Source organism: Thermobia domestica, chromosome 6, assembly GCF_964235325.1.
Source record: "Thermobia domestica chromosome 6, izTheDome1.hap1.1, whole genome shotgun sequence".
In the NCBI taxonomy this organism is placed as follows: Eukaryota; Metazoa; Arthropoda; class Insecta; order Zygentoma; family Lepismatidae; genus Thermobia; species Thermobia domestica.
In genome coordinates this window covers 257,525,635-257,546,692 of record NC_137459.1, presented here as the reverse complement: position 1 = coordinate 257,546,692, position 21,058 = coordinate 257,525,635, and the positions used below count along the sequence as shown (strand labels likewise).

Sequence of the window (21,058 nt, the reverse complement as noted above, 5' to 3'; positions counted from 1 at the left end):
CCAGTGTGATTTTGACATTCTTCTACTTTTTCCATATATCAATTAATTTTCGATATTTTATAGATAATTTTCTTATCGATTTTTGCTATCAAAATACTAAGGCTCTAGTTTTACTAAAGTCACATCTGTTAGCATGCACCTTATGCTCCAATCGTAAATATTTGTAATATTTTTGTAATCTACACTGAACACGACACTCGACACACAACACATACTTACCATAGACATGGAGCGCAGCAGCGTGGGATGCAGTGCCTACGCGATTAACAGCGGAACATTCGTAGGTGCCTCCGTCCTCCACTTGAACACTACTGATGTTCACATGACTAATTACTTCTCCTGTGACAGTTACGTATTGTCCGATCATAAACCTGAAATAAAGAGGAGATGTTCACGATTTCAATATTTATACTTTTGAAAAAGCGACCGAGTATTACATTAAAGATATTTATATTACACATAAGAATTTTTGGCAACTGCGATGTATCGCATAAATTGAATATCATATAAAGTAAAACAAAATACCTTTGAGTGTCTATGATCTAAACTAAACATAATGGTATTAATTTAATAACTATCAGTAACGTATTCGATTTTCTTTTTAGAGGATAATTGATAGTTTCTAAACTATTCAAAAAATAATGATAAGCTCATTAGTTTTTTTTTATCAGAATCACACATATTTAACCATTGTGTACTATCGTCATTTTGGGAATCCAGAGGTATTTAACGCAGTATATACCTTCTATCACTTAAATGAACATGAGTATCAACAAGTCTGTTCTTATGTTTTCTCTCCTGTGTATGTTTAATATATTGAACACAAAATATCATTTCCTGTTGCTTTGCTGTTATGTACAAAATGATTGCTTACCACTGGGTCGTAAAAGAACCCCAAGGTAATACCCACGTAAGTAAACATTTTTTGTTACCAAAAGAGCAAAATTAGTAGTTTACATAATGCTCAATACATTGTAGAAACTACTAATATACTGTTTCGAAAAATTACATAATTAGTGATACAATAAAGTGGTGTGTGTAGTAAAAACAGAGAAAGAAAAAGTTTGCTTACATTACACTACATTGTTTGTGACTTTGTCTCTTTCTTCCTAACGATACCGTATGAAACAATAGATATCTTGAAATTTTGCTTATATTTTTGAACGTTTTGTGAATATCAAAGTGGCAAGTTTCAAAGGGGTAGCGTTCTTTACTTCAAGCAGCAATCCCAAGAAGGTGACATTATTTTATTGTTCTAGGTTGTAGTTGAGCCTGTTAACTAGTGAGGAGGTCATCAAGTACCTCTTTTCGACTTTGGGTGACAAAGATATCAGTGATGTGGAAGATGACAGTCTGAGTTACAGTGCAATGCAATACAGTATTGTTTTGAAATGTGTCGGTATAAAATAATAGGAGAGACATAATGAGGAAGAGAAGAAGACAGAAGAAGATGAGTTCTACGAAACTGAGCTTTCATACAGCTTCAATATATATATTTAATTGGGGCCTCCAAGGGTATCTGCTATGCTATATCTTTCATGGTAATATAAAGGGGTTAAGGATTCATCTTGAGACCATTTTGGTTTGATTAAATAAAATATTTTAACAAAGGACTAATGTTTACTGTCCTGAATTGAAGCAATATTTGATTTCTTGTTTTGAATTTGCCATGGGACAAAATTATAAAAAAAAAATAAATAAATGCATATTCTTAGTAACATAACAAAGGCAAACCACGTAACTTTAATTTCAACCTACCACCTATGTGATCAAAAGTATCTGGACACCTGGCTGAAAATGACTTACAAGTTCATGGCGCCCTCCATCGGAACTGCTGGAATTCAATATGGTGTTGGCCCACCCTTAGCCTTGATGAAAGCTTCCACTCTCGCAGGCATACTTTCAATCAGGTGCTGGAAGGTTTCTTGGGGAAATCGCAACCCATTCTTCACGGAGTGCTGAACTGAGGAGAGGTATCGATGTAGGTCGGTGAGGGCTCGCACGAATTCGGCGTTCCAAAACATCCCGAAGGTGTTCTATAGGATTCAAGTCTGGACTCTATGCAGGCCAGTCCATTACAGGGATGTTATGCTCGTGTAACCACTCCGCCACAGGCCGTGCAGTATGAACAGATGCTCGATCGTGTTGAAAGATGCAAACGCAATCCCCGAATATCTCTTCAACAGTGGGAAGCAAGAAGGTGCTTAAAACATCAACGTAGGCCTGTGCTGTGAGAGTACCACGGAAAACAACAAGGGGTGCAAGCCTCCTCCAAGAAAAACACGACCACACCATAACACCACCAACTCGGAATTTTACTGTTGGCACTACACACGCTGACAGATGACGTTCACCGGGTATTCGCCATACCCACACACTGTCATTGGATCGCCACATTGTGTACCGTGATTCGTCACTCCACACAACGTTTTTCCACTGTTCAATCGTAGGCGTCGTTTGGCATTTACCAGCGTGATGTGTGGCTTCGGAGCAGCCGCTCGACCATGAAATCCAAGTTTTCTCACCTCATGCCTGACTGTCATAATACTTGGAGTGGATCCTGATGCAGTTCGGAATTTGTGTGTGATGGTCTGGATAGACGTCTGCCTATTACACTTTATAACCCTCTTCAACTGTCGGCGGCCTCTGTCAGTCAACAGCGAGGTTGGCCTCTACGCTTTTGTGCTGTACGTGTCCCTTTACTTTTTCACTTCACTATCACATCAGACACAGTGGACCTAGGGATGTTTAGGAGTGTGGAAATATCGCGTACGGACTTCTGACACAAGTGACACCCAATCACCTGACCACGTTCGAAATCCGTGAGTTCCGCGGAACGCCCCATTCTGCCTTATCACGATATATAAAGACTACTGAGGTCGCTGATAATGAGTACCTGGCAGTAGGTGGCAGCAAAATGCATCTAATATGAAAAACGTATGTTTTTGTGTGTTTCCTGATACTGTTGATGACATAGTATATATATATATATATATATATATATATATATATATATATATTATTTTGGACAGTTTTGTATTACACATCTATTTTGGTTCACAGGTTTGTTATTGAAAACTATGAGTTAGCGACAATGTTAAATCTAAGACAGACTATTTTTCAGAATTCTGAAATTTGTAGAACACAACCACTTGAACTAAAAAAACTGTCTCTTTTCTTTTCTTTTCCTTTTTTGTGTGTGTGTGTTTCACGATAATGGTTCTTAGCATTTTATTTTTCACGGCACACTATTCATTGTTATAAGCTCTAGCGGATCATTATTCTTTTCTTCGAATAGCTAATGGAAATTCTTTTTTCTATTCAATAAACCAAGTTCTTTTTGGTAAGCTAGTAGATTCTTCGTAAAATAGATTGTATATAAGACAGTAAAGGCTTCTTGTTGCTTGTCTTGCCAAAATAATGTTCTCTGATCACACAGTACTCTTTGAAAATTTTAAGACCAGAAACGAATTATGAAAAGGAGTCCAAGCTCTAAAGATTTGTACACCACGGATGATGTACAACTAACTACAATTGTAGCGAGGTACCAAATGTGTGTACCCATTAGCACCATCGGTTCTCTACACGATGTAATTTACGCTGCACACAAGGAGTAGAATGTGAACAATTAGATACTAAAGGTGTATGAAGTATCACTAATGCATCGTCAACACCAAAGAGCACAATGTATAGAAGTGACTGTCTTCGAATGGAGACACAGAGTTGTCTATATCATGACAGCTTCTCCTACCACAAGATTGGTGCGTGTATAATGCATGACATCACAGCAGTGATGCATATGTGAACGAAATGTAGAAAGAAGAAATGTACGCTGTGAGAATCGGGTAGCAGGCCACGCAACGTTACTACAGAATGGAAGAATAAACATCTTTTTCGAATGACCCTAAAGTATCACACAGCATCATATAGTGTTAAATCGACGCGGAACACTGTAATAGATGTAAAGGGTCTTTCCTAGTAAGATAGTGAAACCGGCCCTTGATCCAAATTGGGCCGCTATTGTCCTAAAAGGTTATCCTTGACTTAAAACTACCTAAAACTATTGACCCTTGCCCCCTCCCCTTACGGAATTATCGTATCATACATGCTCAAATTTGAATCTATTTTTAAAATTTTGGTGGGATTGGTCGAAAAATTTTGAAAGTTTCACAGATTGTAGATAATATCTAGATGTAAATGTGCAACTTTTTCTAAACCATCGATGTGTATTTCCTTACCTTTTTATTGCGTGTTGAAAATTGAAAAAAAATGTAGAAAAAATTTGGGGGGACACGTCCTTGACTTATTTGGTTATTTTTTTTATACGCTTAGGTATAACATATATTTTTTTCGGGGCCTGAAAGTGATGGCAACATTGCCAAAAGGAATAAAACTGAAAAGAAACGTGTTTTTCGCACAGTTTTTCCACCATTTTAGGGCACTCAAGGGGAGGGTTCCTTCAAACAATCATTTGCCAAAGTTCACAATTTTCCTTTCTCTTGCGTCCCTTTCGCTTCTGTCGTTTTTCGGCTGCTTTGATTGTGTCCATTTCGGAATAGAAACACCAAATATATTTCCGTAACAGTGCTTTCACTTCAACCGACTCTTGCACAACAAAGTTACAAACAGCTCGCGGTAGAGAATGCTACCGGTAGAGAGCGCCACTGTGTGCGGCCAGTGAAGCAAGCACTGATAGATTTGAAGAGCCGACGCGAGGTTGGGGGAGTAAGAAGACTCGGAGAGTCCTTGCCTGAGCGGAATGCATGCATTCCTTGTCAATTGTCTGCCTGTGTATGGGAGCTCGTCATCCGGATCCCTCCGAGTTGGAGTTCGTTGGTACACGATATTTACACTATTTACACTATTTCACTCCTGCTGCGGACGTAATACATTCCATTGTGTTCCTGTGGGGGAACTCCACGCCTCTGTCTCAGAAGCTCGCAGTATCTTTCTTCATAAAAGTTAGACACTGCGGTGGAGAGCCTTCCTAGGTCGCCGCATAGTGCTTCAGTACGCAAGGCGTCCCTTAGCGTTATATGCAGCAACCTTGCTCGCTCAGCAGGGTGGACCTGCTGAACGAGCGCGCACTCGAAGACAGTATGTTCTGGGGTGCCCAGGGCTTTTCCACAATCACACTGTGGCGCTTGAGCCAAGCCCAGTAGATGGAGCTTAGCATTGTACGGACCTTGTCCTGTTGCAAAGTGTACGAGACATTTCCCTGGGCGTAGGTACCCCATTTGCAGCCTTTCAGCTACATCCGGGAGCACGCCATAGGCTTTCCTTCCCTTTTCGGAACCATCCCATTCCTCCTGCCACCTGCTCACTACTCGGGCTTTTGTCTCTGCTTTTGTTAGGCACAGACGGCCGAGTAGATCCACTGTCTTCCCAGGAAATCGCTTCCTAATTCAGTAGTTGGCAGCTCGTTCAAGAATCCTCAGATGTACAGGGACTATCACATAGTGAGTTCCCAGGGGTCGTCCTGTATGCTCCACTCAACCGCAACGTGCTAGTAAAATATGCCAACACTGAGGTCCACAAACTGTCATTGTACACTTTGACGTGGCAGGGTTGGAGTTGGAACTTCCTTCCTCCTAGAGAGAGGATCCTCTGTGCTATGCTACTTGCTCGGTTGCAGGAATACTCGATATGCTTATCCATAATAAGTGATTCATCTAGAATCACTCCGAGATATTTGTAGTGATGTGAGGTGGAAAATTTTCCCCTATATTTTTCCGGAAAATTTTCCGTTCTAAAAAATATCAGTAATCAAGTAACAATTGCTCAGGAATCATGAAATTGATTGAATTCATGTATAGAAATGTTAAAAAGTGAAAGATCGTTAAAAGAATCTGAAAATTTTCAGGTCTCACAATTTTCAGTATTATGTAGGAACAAGTTAAACAATTTTTCATAAATCGAAATATTTTCTGCCTTATATGAATAACTTGAAGAACTTTTTATGATTCGGAAAATTTTCATCACTATGTAGAAGCAAGTGGAAAACTCTTTTCATAGGCCTGACAATTTTGGACATTATGTATAGTGATGTTAGGTGGAAAATTATCCACTATATTTAACTGCACATAGAGCTACAAAATTGAATTTCAGTAGAGGAAAGTTAGTCAGCAACAAATCATAATTATCACATTACCTTTCGAGAACCGGAAAATTTTCTATTTCTAGTTGTGAAATAAAATTTTATAGTGTTTCTCTCTTTCTCTTGCTCTGCGAGCTCCTTCGTTGCTAAGCAGTTAGCATACGCGCCTTTGGCATGGAAACATGGCTTCGATTCCCAGCGGGAGCTCATGTAGTTCGGATTCCACGTTAATCAGTTGGTACCGTTTTATATAGTCTCGCTATTGAAAGGGACGTTAAACTCAAAATCAACTCAATTCAACTACTCTCTCTCTCTCTCTCTCTCTCTCTCTCTCTCTGTGTGTGTGTGTATGCAAAGTGCAGAGAACATACCTCGAGTTCGTAGAGTACAAATATCCCATTCTATTATTTAAAATTTTAATTTATTAAGTCATGAATATTTTCCGACTCATAAAAACATACTCCACTTATTCATTCGATTCATGAAAAATTGTTCCACTTGCTCCTACATAGTACTGAAAATTGTCTAAGCCATTAAAATTTTCAAATTCTTTAAACGATCACTCACTTTTTAATATTTCTATATATCAATTCAATCAATTTTATGAATACTGACGAATTGTTACTTGATCACTGATATTTGTTAAGAACGGAAAATTTTTCGGAAAAATATAGAAGAAATTTTCCACCTCACATCACGGCTAAACAATGATATAGGAATAAGTGGAATACGTTTATACGAATCGGAAAATTTTCCGTTTCAAAAATTTCCGGAAACTTTTCATCAATCACTGTACAGGACAGACAATTTTTCGATTCATGAAAAATTGTTCCACTTGTTCCTACATATTACTGAAAATTTAAGCCATGAAGATTTTCAGATTCTTTAAACGATCTTTCACTTTTTAACATTTCTATATATGAATTCAATCGATTTTAAGAATACTGACGAATTGTTACTTGATCATTGATGTTTGTTAAGAACGGAAAATTTTTCGGAAAATATACAAGAAAATTTTCCACCTCACATCACGCCTAAAAAACGATGTAGGAATAAGTGGAGTATGTTTTTATGAATCGGAAAATTTTCATCACTGTACGGGACAGACAATTTTTCGATTCATGAAAAATTGTTCTACTTGTTCCTACATAGTACTGAAAATTGTCTAAACCATGAAAATTTTCAGATTCTTTAAACGATCATTCACTTTTTAACATTTCTATATATGAATTCAATCAATTTTATGAATACTGACGAATTGTTACTTACTCACCGATATTTGTTAAGAACGGAAAATTTTCCGGAAAAATATAGAAGAAAATTTTCCACTTCACATCTCGACTAAACAACGATGTAGGAATATGTGGAGTATGTTTTTATGAATCGGAAAATTTTCCGGAAAAATATAGAAGAAACTTTTCCACCTCACATCTCGACTAAACAACGATGTAGGAATATGTGGAGTGTGTTTTTATGAATCGGAAAATATTCCGGAAAATTTTCATCACTGGATATTTGGCATGCCTAACCCTCTTGATGGTCTGCTGCCAAGTTTGAAGATTGGGTCCCGAAGGAGCCTTTCCCCAAAGAGCACATAGAGCGTTTTGTTGACTGAAGCAGTCAACTTATTCCTGCTGTACCAGGCATCGATTCGTGCTAAAATAGCATTCCCCTTTGCTTCTATATCTCTGCGGGAGTCCCCCTCCGTGAGTACGAGCAAATCGTCCGCGAATGCCACGAGATCAAGTGTCTGCGGCATTTCCAGTAACTCCGTTACGAGTGGTTCAGTCGCTACATCCCAAAATGTTGGTCCGCACACAGATCCCTGGGGACAGCCCTTGGTGCAGGTTTTAGAGATGCGTGAACCTCCGGTCTGGAACCATATGTTCCTGTCCCTGCAGTAATCGAGGAATATCTTATACAAATACCTCTGGCATCGCATCTCCCTAAGGCGTCCGAAAAGGGTTGGCCACCAGAGATTATCGAAAGCCCCAGAAATGTCAAAGAAAATACCTACAGTATATTTCGCTGCAGACTCCTTGATCATCCTGAGCGCATGGTTTACAGCGTCCTCAGTTGATTTCCGCGGACTGAAACCATACTGATTGGCAACCATCCCAGTTCTCTGGCGGTGGAGAGTCAATCTGCGGACAAGCAACTTTTCTTGCACTTTGCCCGACACATTCAATAGGGATATTGCTCTGTACGATTTCGGATCTTGGGGATCCTTTTCTTCGCCTTTGCTGAAGAAGATCATTTCTGCATTCTTCCAGATAGCAGGCACTCTTTTCTGTTCCAGACACGCATTAAACAGAGTTGTCAGCGTTCCAGCAAGTTCATTAGAACATTGCTTAACAACTTCGGGCCTTATCTCGTCTGAACCTGCAGCCCGACCGGACCGCAGCCATGAGATTGTCTCCTTTATTTCTGCCTCCGAAAACATGGGAATGTCCTCTTCGGTTGCATAGTCGTTGGTGATTCCATCACTCATTCTTCTCTGGTCTGCATCGTTCTCCTCCGGATTATCATCCGGGAGAAGAACCTTGAGCAGGAGCTCCGCTGTCTCCTGCCCTCCCTCCGTGAGCACGTTAGCACTTTTGGAGGGTTTGCATGACCTCCGGCGCTCTAATCTTTTTGATGGCAATTTTGGAAGGTACACCCCACGGATCGGTTTCCAGACTGGTCTGGACTAACTCTCCCATGAGGCAGCTCAGCAACGTTGAGAGCCTTTTCGAGGTCCTCTTCGCCGCCCTATACCTTGCTAGTCTGTCCCATCGGACGTCCGGGTCTGGCGCAGACTGGTACAGCCTCCTTTCCCTTCTGATGGTCGTTTGTAGCCTCGAAAGGTGTCGCGTCCTATAGAGCATGGAAGCTACACCCGGCGGGCGAGGTGGCTGCTGGCTGCGTTCGATAGCATTCATAATGGCTTCTTGTATTCTGCGAGCTGACTCGTCTACCATTGGTGCCATGACGTGAGTCAGATCCAGTACATCCCTAAACAGCTCCCAGTTCAGGAGCCTAGGGTTGTATTTTGGTCTCTCTGGAATTTCCGCCCCTTGGACTCCATTCCTTTCAATTGTCAGTGCGAAAGTAGCCACATTGTGGTCGCTATGCGTGATAGTGTCATGCACTTTCCAGTCCTGTACCACGCCGATGGCTGGTTCATTAACTAGAGTAATGTCAATGTTCTCATTAGCTCCCACTCTATTCGAATAGGTGGGAACATGACTAGGCCTGTTTCCCAAGTCAGCCGAAACTCGTTCATCTCTGGTGTATAGGCTTTTTAGTTCGATCCCTGCTCGCACCAAGTAAGCTTTGTGGTGGACAAACACGGTGTGTGTTTTTTTTTCGGGGTTCCCCATTTCTTCTTATTTCCTTCATTCTACCATTTCATTCATTTATCAAAATCACCATCTTCTTTAGCCTAGCCGGCATAACCGTGGCATATAAAACTTAAGAACTTCATTTCATTTTCTTTTTCATTTCCCCCTTTTCACATCGTATTTTCAAAACTCTTTACTTAGTTGTGCCTTACGTTACAATCCTATGTACTGTATAATTTTCATGTTTCTAACTTAAGTTTTTGGTCAAGGCGTAGACCAGCCGCTCAGGTAGTCGGCCTGTCGAAACATTTTTTTATCAATAGATATTAATGACAAATCCATTTATGAATTTTGAACAAAATTATAAAGACTTTTATCTTCGATAAAATTCCATTTTTTTATTGTTTGGTTGTCTGTAAAGTGCTGGTTTTTCAGTTTAACGTTCCACGTATATGCACAAAGGCTAAGGGAGACGGTGGTAGTGATATGACTAGTGCCGATGGAATGAAGAAAGTGGGAGGAAACGAAAAAACCCTACAAAAACCCACACATGTATTATTTGTCCACCAAAAGGTCCACTTGACGGGAGCTGGCATTGAACCAGCAATAGAGGGCGCCAGAAGTGAGTGCTCTACCACTAAGCCACAGCAGATCGACACCTAAGAATAAATCTGGTTGGTTTCAAATTTTTTTCACAATTATTTTTGTTTATTTCTATATCCTCACAATAGCTTAAAACAAGAAAAGAAAGGACAAAGAATAAAGAGAACACCACGTATACCCAAAAATGGATGGGGCTTAAAATACAGATTTATATATATATATATATATATATATATATATATATATATATATATATATATATATATATATATATGCTCATTCCTTCCGAATTTTTTCATAATTCATTTACTTAACTAGTTCTGGAACACTAATTGTGATTCTGATCATTAACAACATGTAATAACATGTAAACTACTTTAAGTAGCTTGGATACAATTAAACATCTTCATTCAAACAACATATAATAAATGACATACCTTTTAGAAAACAATACGTTTCTTCAAAGTAATATGCAAATTGAAAATCTTTCTATGAATTTAAAATACTCCACAACCATTTAATAAGCATTACCATCTGAACTGTCATGTGTTTCGACTCTTCCGGAATATTCATTGTACTGAACCAAGATCCCTGACATGAAATATTGATTATTCTTCGTACTAAAAACAAAGATAGAAATAAACTTTATAAATGACAATTTTGGTCCCAATCAAACACACGAGACACGACAATGTCATAATTCATTTCCAAATTTCTCTTCTCTTGATATTTCTAATCACGTATGACAGTTCTTTATGAAGAGTTGGAACTACTGGGAATGACCTGGTGACAAATCACGTTATTCTTCGTGTCAACTGCTGCTGCAATTTTCGTGTGAAGCACACATTCGATCAGTATTTGGAATAAAATTCTGCTTGTTTTGCAAGTTGTATATTTTCTTTTCATTGGGGCCGTATGAACATGATGCAACAGAATAACACGTGTTAGAAAATATATGAGTATCGGTGCATACATGTGAAAACGAGGGGAAAGAGACAAAGAGCACATTTGTGACTGAAATATTAAATTAAATCGATTATTAATAATATATTAACTTCAAAGCAGATTTTTATGGAAGCCGGATGTTGAAAATATATATATATTTTCTTTATATGATAGCTGCTCCAAACAGTGGAAAGACGGAACTTCAGGAATAGGTTTTTAAAAAAATCAAACTTCATCTGTTGAAAAGAAAAAGATTATAGCAGATACTAAACTTATGACATGACATGAATTTGCACACAGTGCTTAAATAATACATGTTTTAAATGTAAATTTAAGACTTTTCTTATATTTATTGTTTAGACTTAATTTTCTCTTTTAGCACTGGTCCCATGTAAGATATGGATCCACAGCTTAACGTAGGATTCGAAGCATATAACGTCTTACAAGGAATCCATATAGTAAGGATAAAGCAATTCTATTTCTTAAAATTAAAATGTCTTTTGTACGTGGATACGTATACCTAGAACTACGTACTAGTGCCCTTTCGTGCCCAAATAGCTAAGAAGCTTGCTTTCTGTTTGCACGGTCCGAAGTTCCATTCACTACGGAAGAGCTTGCTTATTCGATTCGCTGTAGAATTGTTAATGTAGAATCTTAAACTGTAAGTTAACATTTCTTTTAACTTAAGGACTGAAAATAAATGTTAAACTTTTTTAAGTGACCAAAATGTGTGCAGTTAAGGGTGAAAATGTTGTATACGAATGGAGAAAATGATAACATTTCTTAAATCATATTGGTTGACTAAATATGGTGCAAGCATGTAACGATTACATATATACAGTACCGGCAAAAAGTCTTTGCAATGTGAAATAAATCACAAATCATTACAAATTCATAATATTTAAATATTTTATTGTGGCTAATACTTTACAATTAGTATTTTGTCATATCGCCTTTACATTTTATCACCATCTCCAATCGTTTAGTCATTGATTCAGCCAGGCTGGCGAAGTATGTAGAGTCCATGGTTATCCACAGTGTTTTGATCGTTTCCTTTAGATCCTTGATGTTGTTTGGTCGTGTCTCTTGAATCTTGTTTTTCATGACGTTCCAGGCGTTTTCGATTGGATTAATGTAAGGAGAATTACCTGGTCACTCAAACAGAGGAATATTATGATCACTGAGAAACTTTTGCACGGCATTGGACATGTGGGCCGGGGTCCCATCATGCATAAAATAATTACACACATGAATGTCCCAAGAAAGAAGTAAATGTTCTTCCAAAACATTAATAAAATTGTTTACTTTCATGGTTTCATTCTTGGGAAGAAAGTGCAATCCTCCTCTGCCCTTGTTACCACTGAATGCTCCCCACATCATCACACCATCAGGGTATTTAATGGTCTTAACTGTAAATTTCGGGTCATACCGTGAAGCAGTCCTCGGACGGCGCACCATCTTGGATCCATCCCGGATCAACCTAAAAGTGCTCTCATCACTAAACATAACTTTTTCCCACTCTTAAGGTGTCCAATTTTGATATTTCTTACAGAAGTCGAGCCTTTTTCTCTTCATTTCTGCTGTGAGAAGGGGCTTCTTCGCAGCACGACGACTTGGCAAGCCCAGGTCCTTTTGCAGACGGTGACGAACTGTCCTAGTTGCGACATTATGGAGGAGCTCAGGATACTTGTTTTTCAATTCTACAGCTCTTATGAAAGGATTTGACATCACTTTACGCTTTAGAAGTTTATCAGTCCTTGGTGAAGTCTTTCTAGGTGCACCGGAGCCGGACTTCCTACATGGTACAGCTCCAGGAGGCAATGACGCCGCTGAACGCTTTTGCTGGTAAATTGTCTCTCTTGACACTCCAAAATCCCTGAATACAGCGATTACCGAATCACCTTTCTCCAGAAGAGTTAAGGCCCGGGATTTCTCTGCCATTGTCAGCTATTTACGACCCATTGTGTGTAATTAGAACAGAGTTATAAGACCACTTACTTTCAAGAACTTAAACAAAAATCTAGTTGCACAGAGCAAAGAAAGAACTATCTCGCGGTACAATGCTACGAGGCACACTGAGCTTCTGCTGGGTGAGTGAAGATTGCAAGTGGCGCGCTAATCACTGACGTCATCATCAGGCTCCTCTCATATTTTTATGGCGGGAACGGCGCTTCACCCCGTTACGTGGAGTTTGCACGTAAAGTTTTTTTTGCCGGCACTGTATATATATATATATATATATATATATATATATATATATATATATATATATATATATATATATCGGGTGTTGCAAAATAAATATTACAACTCTTGGGAGCTGGCTCCTGCCACTGAGACAAGAGAAAAATTTCGCTTCAACTTTCGGCTATCGGACATAGTTTCGGATCTACTAGGTGAAGGAAACGTGGGAAAATGACTTTCGGACGCCAATAGTTCCGAAACTATCCAACGTAAAGAGGGCGGATAAAAAAATCACTGAAGAAGTCATACCTGTTGTTTTGAATTTTGCATGTTTCACAATCCTACCATGCAAGCGCAAGGGAATCCCCAAAGCGATGTAGGGAGTCTCGGATAACCTGCTACATGAAAATTGGTCTAAATGGATATGAATAGATAGGGTCTCTACCAGGTAACAATAATTCGTTTGTATTAAGTCGATATCTGGAACAAATACAAAATGCCGGAACCTTCATGCCCTTTGTGTGTGGTTGCTTAATCGCCCGGTACGGATGCTGGCCAACAGTGACGTTCTGAGTATTAAGTGTAGCGAATTTGTACTCATATGCTCTAAAAAGACATCTGGAGTGTCAGTAGAGCTCAACAGATGAAGCAGGGTGATTCACATGTGTGGAAACACGTAACGAAAAGTTCCCAGAAATGCACTCACACTCAGAAAACTTGAGTTCAAAGCGTCTGAAATGTAAAGATTAGCGTCAAGAACATGAAAGCCATTGGCAATTCTCCAATGATATTCCAACAATTCGATGCAATTTGAGGTGCACGATTGCATACTAATAATGATGCAACAACTGAGGCCAAGTTGAAATTGTGCAAGGGGACTCACTAAGAAACTGGGGAAACGAAAAGAATGTCACTAGTGGGATCGCATGATCGATATTGAAATGTGGCCAATATGTGTGTTGATATCAACATGTAGCAAATGGACAAATGTCAACATGTCCCACTACTACTGGGACACCGTCCCACGTGCGAAAAATAGGAAAATAATTACTCGGGTCTTGAATCTGAGGCCGTGGGCTCCCAGTAGGATTGAAAACTGCAACCACGCGAGCGAAATCGAGCGCTCTAGTTCTGAGGCTTCGAGGGATCCTCACTTTGTCTGTATTCATTTCTTTGAGGAGTACCCACTTTGTTGGCAAGCGCTCTTGTACAGTCTCCCGACATGCTTGTGTGTTTCATTTTGTTATTCCTAATGCACAATTGTAAACAATCAGAGCTTTAAGACATTTCTTCCTATTTCTCATGTCGTTTAATTTTCATATGTATGGTGCTCCAGCAGTAGTGTTACATGTGCCAAATCGGTTCATTTTCGTGTTTGTCTTGGCATGTACACTGTGTGTAAGATACGAATTTCTGGAGGTATTTTCCAATATTTCGAGTACGTCATATGTCCCAGAAGATATGGGACATGATACAAGTTTGTTATTTTCACGCTCTATCAGAATTTGAACCATGGATTAAGAGATTTATTTTCATATGTGTCGACTGTGGGACAATGTCCCAAACAAAGAGAGACATTGATACAATCGTGTTCTAGTTACGTTCTGCCAAAAGTGCACCAGATGGAATAGCAGAATGTACAACGTTATTTTCCTAGTTTTCGCACTTGGAACGGCGTTCTAGAAGTAGTGGGACATGTTGACATTTGTCCATTAGCTACATGTTGATATTAACACACACATTGGCCACATTTCATGATCGATTATGCGATCTTACTAGTGACATTCATTTAGTTTCCCCAGTTTCTTTGTGAGTCCCCTTGCACAATTTCAAATTGGCCTCAGTTGTTGCATCCTTATTGGTATGCAATCGTGCACTTCATATTGCATCGGATTGATGGAATATTATTGGTGAATCGGCAATGACTTCCATGTTCTTGATGCTATTCCTTACATTTCCGAAGCTTTGAACTCACGTTTACTTAGTATGTGTGCATTTCTGGGCATTTTTCATTACGTGTTTCCACACATGTGAATCACAGTACATATGTCTCTCTAGAGCATTTGAGAATAAATTCGCTACACTTAATACTCAGAACGTCACTGTTGGCCAACATCCGTAACTGGCGATTATACAATCACACACAACGGGCATGAAGGTTCCGGCATTTTGTATTTGTTCCAGATATCGACTTAATACAAACGAATTATTGTTACCTGGTAGAAACCCTATCAATTCATATCCATTTAGACCAATTTTCATTTGGAAGATTATCCGGGACTCCCTACGTTCATTTGAGGAATTCCTTGCGCGTGCGTGGTAGGATTGTGAAACATACAAAATTCAATACAGCAGGTATGACTTCTTCAGTGATTTTTTTACCCGCCCTCTTTATGTTGGATAGTTTCGGAACTATTGGCGTCCGAAAGTCATTTTCTCACGCCTTCGGCACCTAGTAGATCTGAAACTATGTCCGATAGCCGAAAGTCGAAGAGAACATTTTTCTTGTGTCTGGCAAGAGTCACCTTCCAAGAGTTGTAACACTTATTTTGCAACACCCGATATATATATATATATATATATATATATATATATATATATATATATATATATATATATATATTGTAAGATTCCGCATGTCTACACGTCATGCAATAACCATGTGTGAACTACACGTGTTAATAGTAAATAAAAACAAGCAGACGACGGTCCCGAAGAGGAGTCGCCCACCATCGCTAACAGTCGGAAGGACGAGGATCACCGAAGGAAGCCGACACTTCAGGATAAAACGGAGCTGGACGCCGTGACTAGTATCAATCCCCAAAGGTTGGTTAAACTACCTAAAGCCCTAAGGCGCCCGGCCATTGGGTTACCCTACCCTCTCTTGACACTTGGTCAATTGAAAGATACCCAATCCTAAAAGCCCTAAGGCGCACGGTCATTGGTTTCTTCTATCTCTCACGACGCCCGGTCAGCGAGGGAGACAGCTAAATCACAGAACACTTAATCCCTCTCACGACGCCCGGTCAAAGAGAGTTATCTCATCTCAAAGCCCACGACGCTTAGTCATCGGGTTCCTACCACATTCTAACCTAAAGTATAGAAACTAATACTGTACATGTTTCTGTATTAAATGAACTTTTTATAATAAAAAAAGTGATGGGAAAAGTCCAAATCCAAAGAACTATATTTGCTCTACCCAAGAAATTTTGCAATAATATATATATATATATATATATATATATATATATATATATATATATATATATATATATATATATACAGTAGCGGATCCAGGATATGATCAAGGGAGAGGCTAAACTATATTTTGCCGTTTTATCCAGTGTAAAGCAGAATCGAAGCCCATTTTATCCAGTGTAAACCTGAGCGTCAAGAGGAGGGGGGTTATAGCCCCTTAGCCCCCCCTTAGATCCGCCCTTATATATATATATATAACTTGCACGTTATTTGAGCCTTAACTTCTACTTATTACGATACCAATTTTTCTTGCTTTATACCTTTTCTTAAACAAATCAATAATGAATTGTGTACGTTGACGACATACAGTACACACAATACTTTCCCGATCTAAAATTAAGATTTAGTTTTCTGAGGACCACATGGAGGTGTATTTAGATATATACATCAGAACACTAACACTACACTGGAGTTCAGACTTATTTTACAATGTGTCAACGACAAATCCGATCAAAAGCTCGCATTTCCCTTGATTCTATTCGTATAGCTTCAAGTTTGAAACCGATGAAAGAAGAGGACTGTCTCAGCGGCAGTAAAACTACGTGCCACATAAAGTCAACGATCAGAAGGTAAAAGAGAAGAAAAGAAGAGACCCTAAAAATCTTCCGGGCGACGGATGCATCGAAATTCCAGCTTTAAACAGAAGAAAGAACTAAACCATCGAATCAGTTTCAACATAAATCGAAAAAGTATGCTATTCTCTTCGTATATATTGTAACGCTTTCTTCAACTCTATAAAGGTGTGAGATATTACGTGGTGAAATTTGTAGCAACGTACCAAACTCGATTTAATTTCAAAAGATAGTCCACAATGCTATTTGGGTGTCGATTATTACTACCGGTATTGGGTTGGTCGCTCAGCGATCAATATTTGACTTTTTTATGTAACACAAAGGAAACATACTGAATCCAGGGGCGGATCCAGGACGGACTTCTGGGGGAAGGCGTGTTGTAATACTGATACTTAGAGCTACTTTTAAGAGCTCCCAACTCTGGGTGAGTTTTATTTATATATATAAAATAAGTAAGCTTCCTCTTCTGGGGGGAGGCGATCACCCCGATCGTCCCCTCCGATCCACCCCTGACTGAATCAAACGAACATCCTAATTATTAGTGGTACATAACTGATATTGTAGTTATGTTTGTAGTGACGGGTTAAGGCTTTTAAACTAAGAAATATGTACTGAAGCATGCCTGCCAGAAATATTCAATCGTAGAGGAGAGTGTTGTACCTAGAGCATAACGTACCTAAGAATATTTGTAATTTCTGATAGATGCTGCAGATTATCGTGTTCTGCGATAATACGTAGAGAGAAATGGGTATACTAGATGCCGCTGTTGTGCGTTTGTCTATGCCATTGAACAATAGTTGCGGTTGTGAGAGATGATACAAATTTTAAGCTATGCTTTGTAAATATTTTATAAGTGAGATTATCGTGATCTAGTATAAACCTTTGATGAATTTACAATCATCAACATAGTAATCGTTTTCAGCGTTTCTTGTTAAGAACAATACACTACTTTCACATTTGTGTATTTGAAACTTATGAGTTTGGCAACAAAATTTCTGAAATATGGCGTCCTGTTGTACCAAAGAACATAAACACACAACAAACCTTGGAACATGTTCGTAGGTGCATCAGCACATTTTTTTTTTATTTTATTGCAGATCACAATGCCACGGAATAAATCTGGTGTAAAGAGGGCGCCTGTTGAGCCGGAAGCCATAAAAAAAAACTATTGAAGCTGTTACAGCAGAACCTGGTACGAAGATATCAATTAGGGAAGCCAGCAAATATACAACATAAAGATCGTACGCTTTATAGGAGTTTGTTCAAGTTCAAGAAATCTGGCGTACAGACTTATAGATATGTTACAAATTTTGATGTAAAGCGGGTGTTCATTCTTCAGGAAGAAAATCTGTTCGTGGAATACATAAAATAGAGCTGCAAAAATGAGCTACTTATCCTAAATCGTGGTCTAATATTAATGACGATTTTCCTTTGTTCGTCGGTCACTGACCGTCCTTTACCAGAAACTGAGATTGAGATTCCTAAGACGTCTGAAACTGCTTCATGTTTACCGTTGACAGGACCTTCTGATCCGCAAACACCTTCACTCAGCGCACATAATCTAAAGATTGTAACTCCAGAAGAGGTACAGTCATACCTAAAGCCTAACCCTAGAGAGATGGGTACCAGAGGCAGGAAATGAGGGAAAATACGAATCATAACGGACACACTAAAAAAAGAAGAAAACAAAAGTAGACAACAACAGAAGAAAATGCAACTATTGACATACAAGATTTGGAAACTGAATTTTGGTAAGAAACGTAAGTCAAGTGAATGTAGAGTTGGCAAGAAAAAAGCTACTGAAAGTGACACTTCGTGCAAGGACCAGACGAAAGTAGCCAAAATTCACATGTCTGATTCTTCTTCATCAGAGGAGGGGTCTTTTCTTTTGTTTTCCAATGATAACGAAGAAAGTGCGGACGAAGAGCGCGTATACTGCAAAGAACCTTATAGGGAAGATAAAGGCGGAGAACAATGGGTTCGTTGTGTGAACTGTCTTCAATGGACTCACGAACTTTGTGACGATTCTGACAAGAAGACTTACATCTGTGACTATTGTAGGCAGGAGCGTCATTTCAGATTTTGTTTGGGGGGGGGAGACCTCTTGATATAAGTAAAATTTCGATTTTTTCACTGATTTACTACTATTCTATTGATAAAATGTATATACAACTCAAACTCAGGGTGGGGCAATTGCCCCTCCCTGCCCCCCCTAAATGAGGGCCCTGATTATAAGGCTAGTTATCCCTAAAACTGATCTGGATTCTGAAAGAGAATAGCCATTAGTTCTTAAGTCAACATATTTCGTGTATGATACAATTCATTATTTGTAACCTAACCTATAGTTAACCTAAGCTCTTCTGAAAAGCCTTTCTAAAGAAAATTACTATAATTATTATTTCGCAAAGTGTTTATTTCTTTTATTCATTGTAATAATTGCTGTCTTGATAGTAAATACGAGTATTTCTGTTCATATTGCTTTCTAATGTTTACACAAATGCTGTGTTCCAAGGTACAAAGGGTACTGTTCTTTGGTACGTCAACATGTAGTACCATGGAACATTAATAACCATGTAGGTATTTTTCATTTATTTCTACACTACAGCGGTATTACAGCTTATAATTACGAAATAAGAGGAGTTATGAAAAAAGTATTCCATGGTACAACACTTCTCTTATCTATCTATTAATCTACTAAAATGCTACAATAGCAACAAAAGCCTTTTTTTCCTTTTTTTGCTAGCCTGAAGCTAGCCCCACCCAAGGGTTACGCCCTCGACTCGGGAAGAGGTAATAAGGAAAATGGAATATGGACTACTGTTGTTGGGATAAGTGATATTTATCCATTTATTTATTTATTTATTTATTAACATTTAATGGTCATTGGATTTTATGATCTTGTGATCATAAACATTTGCATAAGGTAGATATGAAATGATCATGTGGTATGAAAGTAATGAGTACGTGCAATACACATCACAACACATAGGTGAAGTTAGAAAAACAAGTGAGGTTATCTTCTCGCCCCGGGGCTACGCGGGGCATTAATGTAAGACAGTTGGTGCCCTGTTAGTACAGTAGGATTACTGTGGATGATGTGATGGAAAGATGAAATGTGAATGAATATCGAGATGAAAAGCATCGAGAAGTGGAATGTCGGGATGATTCGGAGTGACAGTGTATCGATAAAGGGTAAAAAGCAGAGATAGAGGGGTGGGGCGTAATGGTGTGAGAGTAACGAAGTCGGCTGCAGTATGTACTGTGTCCATGAGTAGAGGGTGGTTCATTGTCAGTCGACGAGTGATATATTTTAACCGAAGATGTTCTATGTGAGAAAGAAGTGTGGGAAAAGTAATGCGACTATAGAGATCGGCAGTGGGGCTAGGTAAGGATATTCGGTAAGCGATTCTGAAGGCATGACGTTGTAAGATTTGTAGCTTTTTATAAAAGAAGGGTGCTGCAGGTATCCAGGCTGTGAATCCGTAAGTCAGTATTGGTCGGAGAAAGACTTTATACGTAGTGCGAACTGTAGAGGCGTTGAGACCCCAGTTGGTGCCAGTCAATCGACGGAGTAGATTAATTCGATTATAGGCTTTGGTCAAAATAGATTTTAAGTGAGGTCTCCAGGTGAGATGTTTGTCCAAGAGAAGTCCTAGATATTTGGCTGTGTTTGAAGTGTGAATTCGTGTTCCTTGTACGGAAACATTCAGCAACGTTGGGTTGCGGTGAACCCTAGTGCGTTTGCCAGGAGGCACAAAAACAATTGCTTGAGTTTTGTCGGCGTTGACTTTAAGTCGCCATTTGGAACACCAGGAGGTGAATAGATCGACAGCTTCCTGAAGATGTTTGTTGATGTGCTGTATGGTTTTGCCAAGTGCCAGAAATGCAGTGTCATCCGCGTGTTGAAATGTGCTAACAGTTGCTGGAAGAGGTGGAATATCTGCCACATAGAGAAGATAAAGAAGCGGAGACAAAGCAGATCCCTGTGGAACGCCTGAATGTAAAAATACTGGATGAGATAATGAATTGTTAATGGAGATGTAGGCTATGCGTCCAGTGATAAAATTGAATATAAA

General features: G+C 39.0%; 1 protein-coding gene across 1 annotated transcript in view; it reads right to left on the bottom strand.

The window, feature by feature from the left end:
• LOC145687511 (cell adhesion molecule Dscam1-like) overlaps nucleotides 1-21,058 on the bottom strand; it is a 1,370,399-nt gene that overhangs the window by 371,407 nt on the left and 977,934 nt on the right. Inside the window, exon 6 of the mRNA XM_081760977.1 lies at nucleotides 220-371. Coding sequence (XP_081617103.1) covers nucleotides 220-371 — 152 coding nt within the window. The remainder of the gene's footprint in view (nucleotides 1-219; nucleotides 372-21,058) is intronic.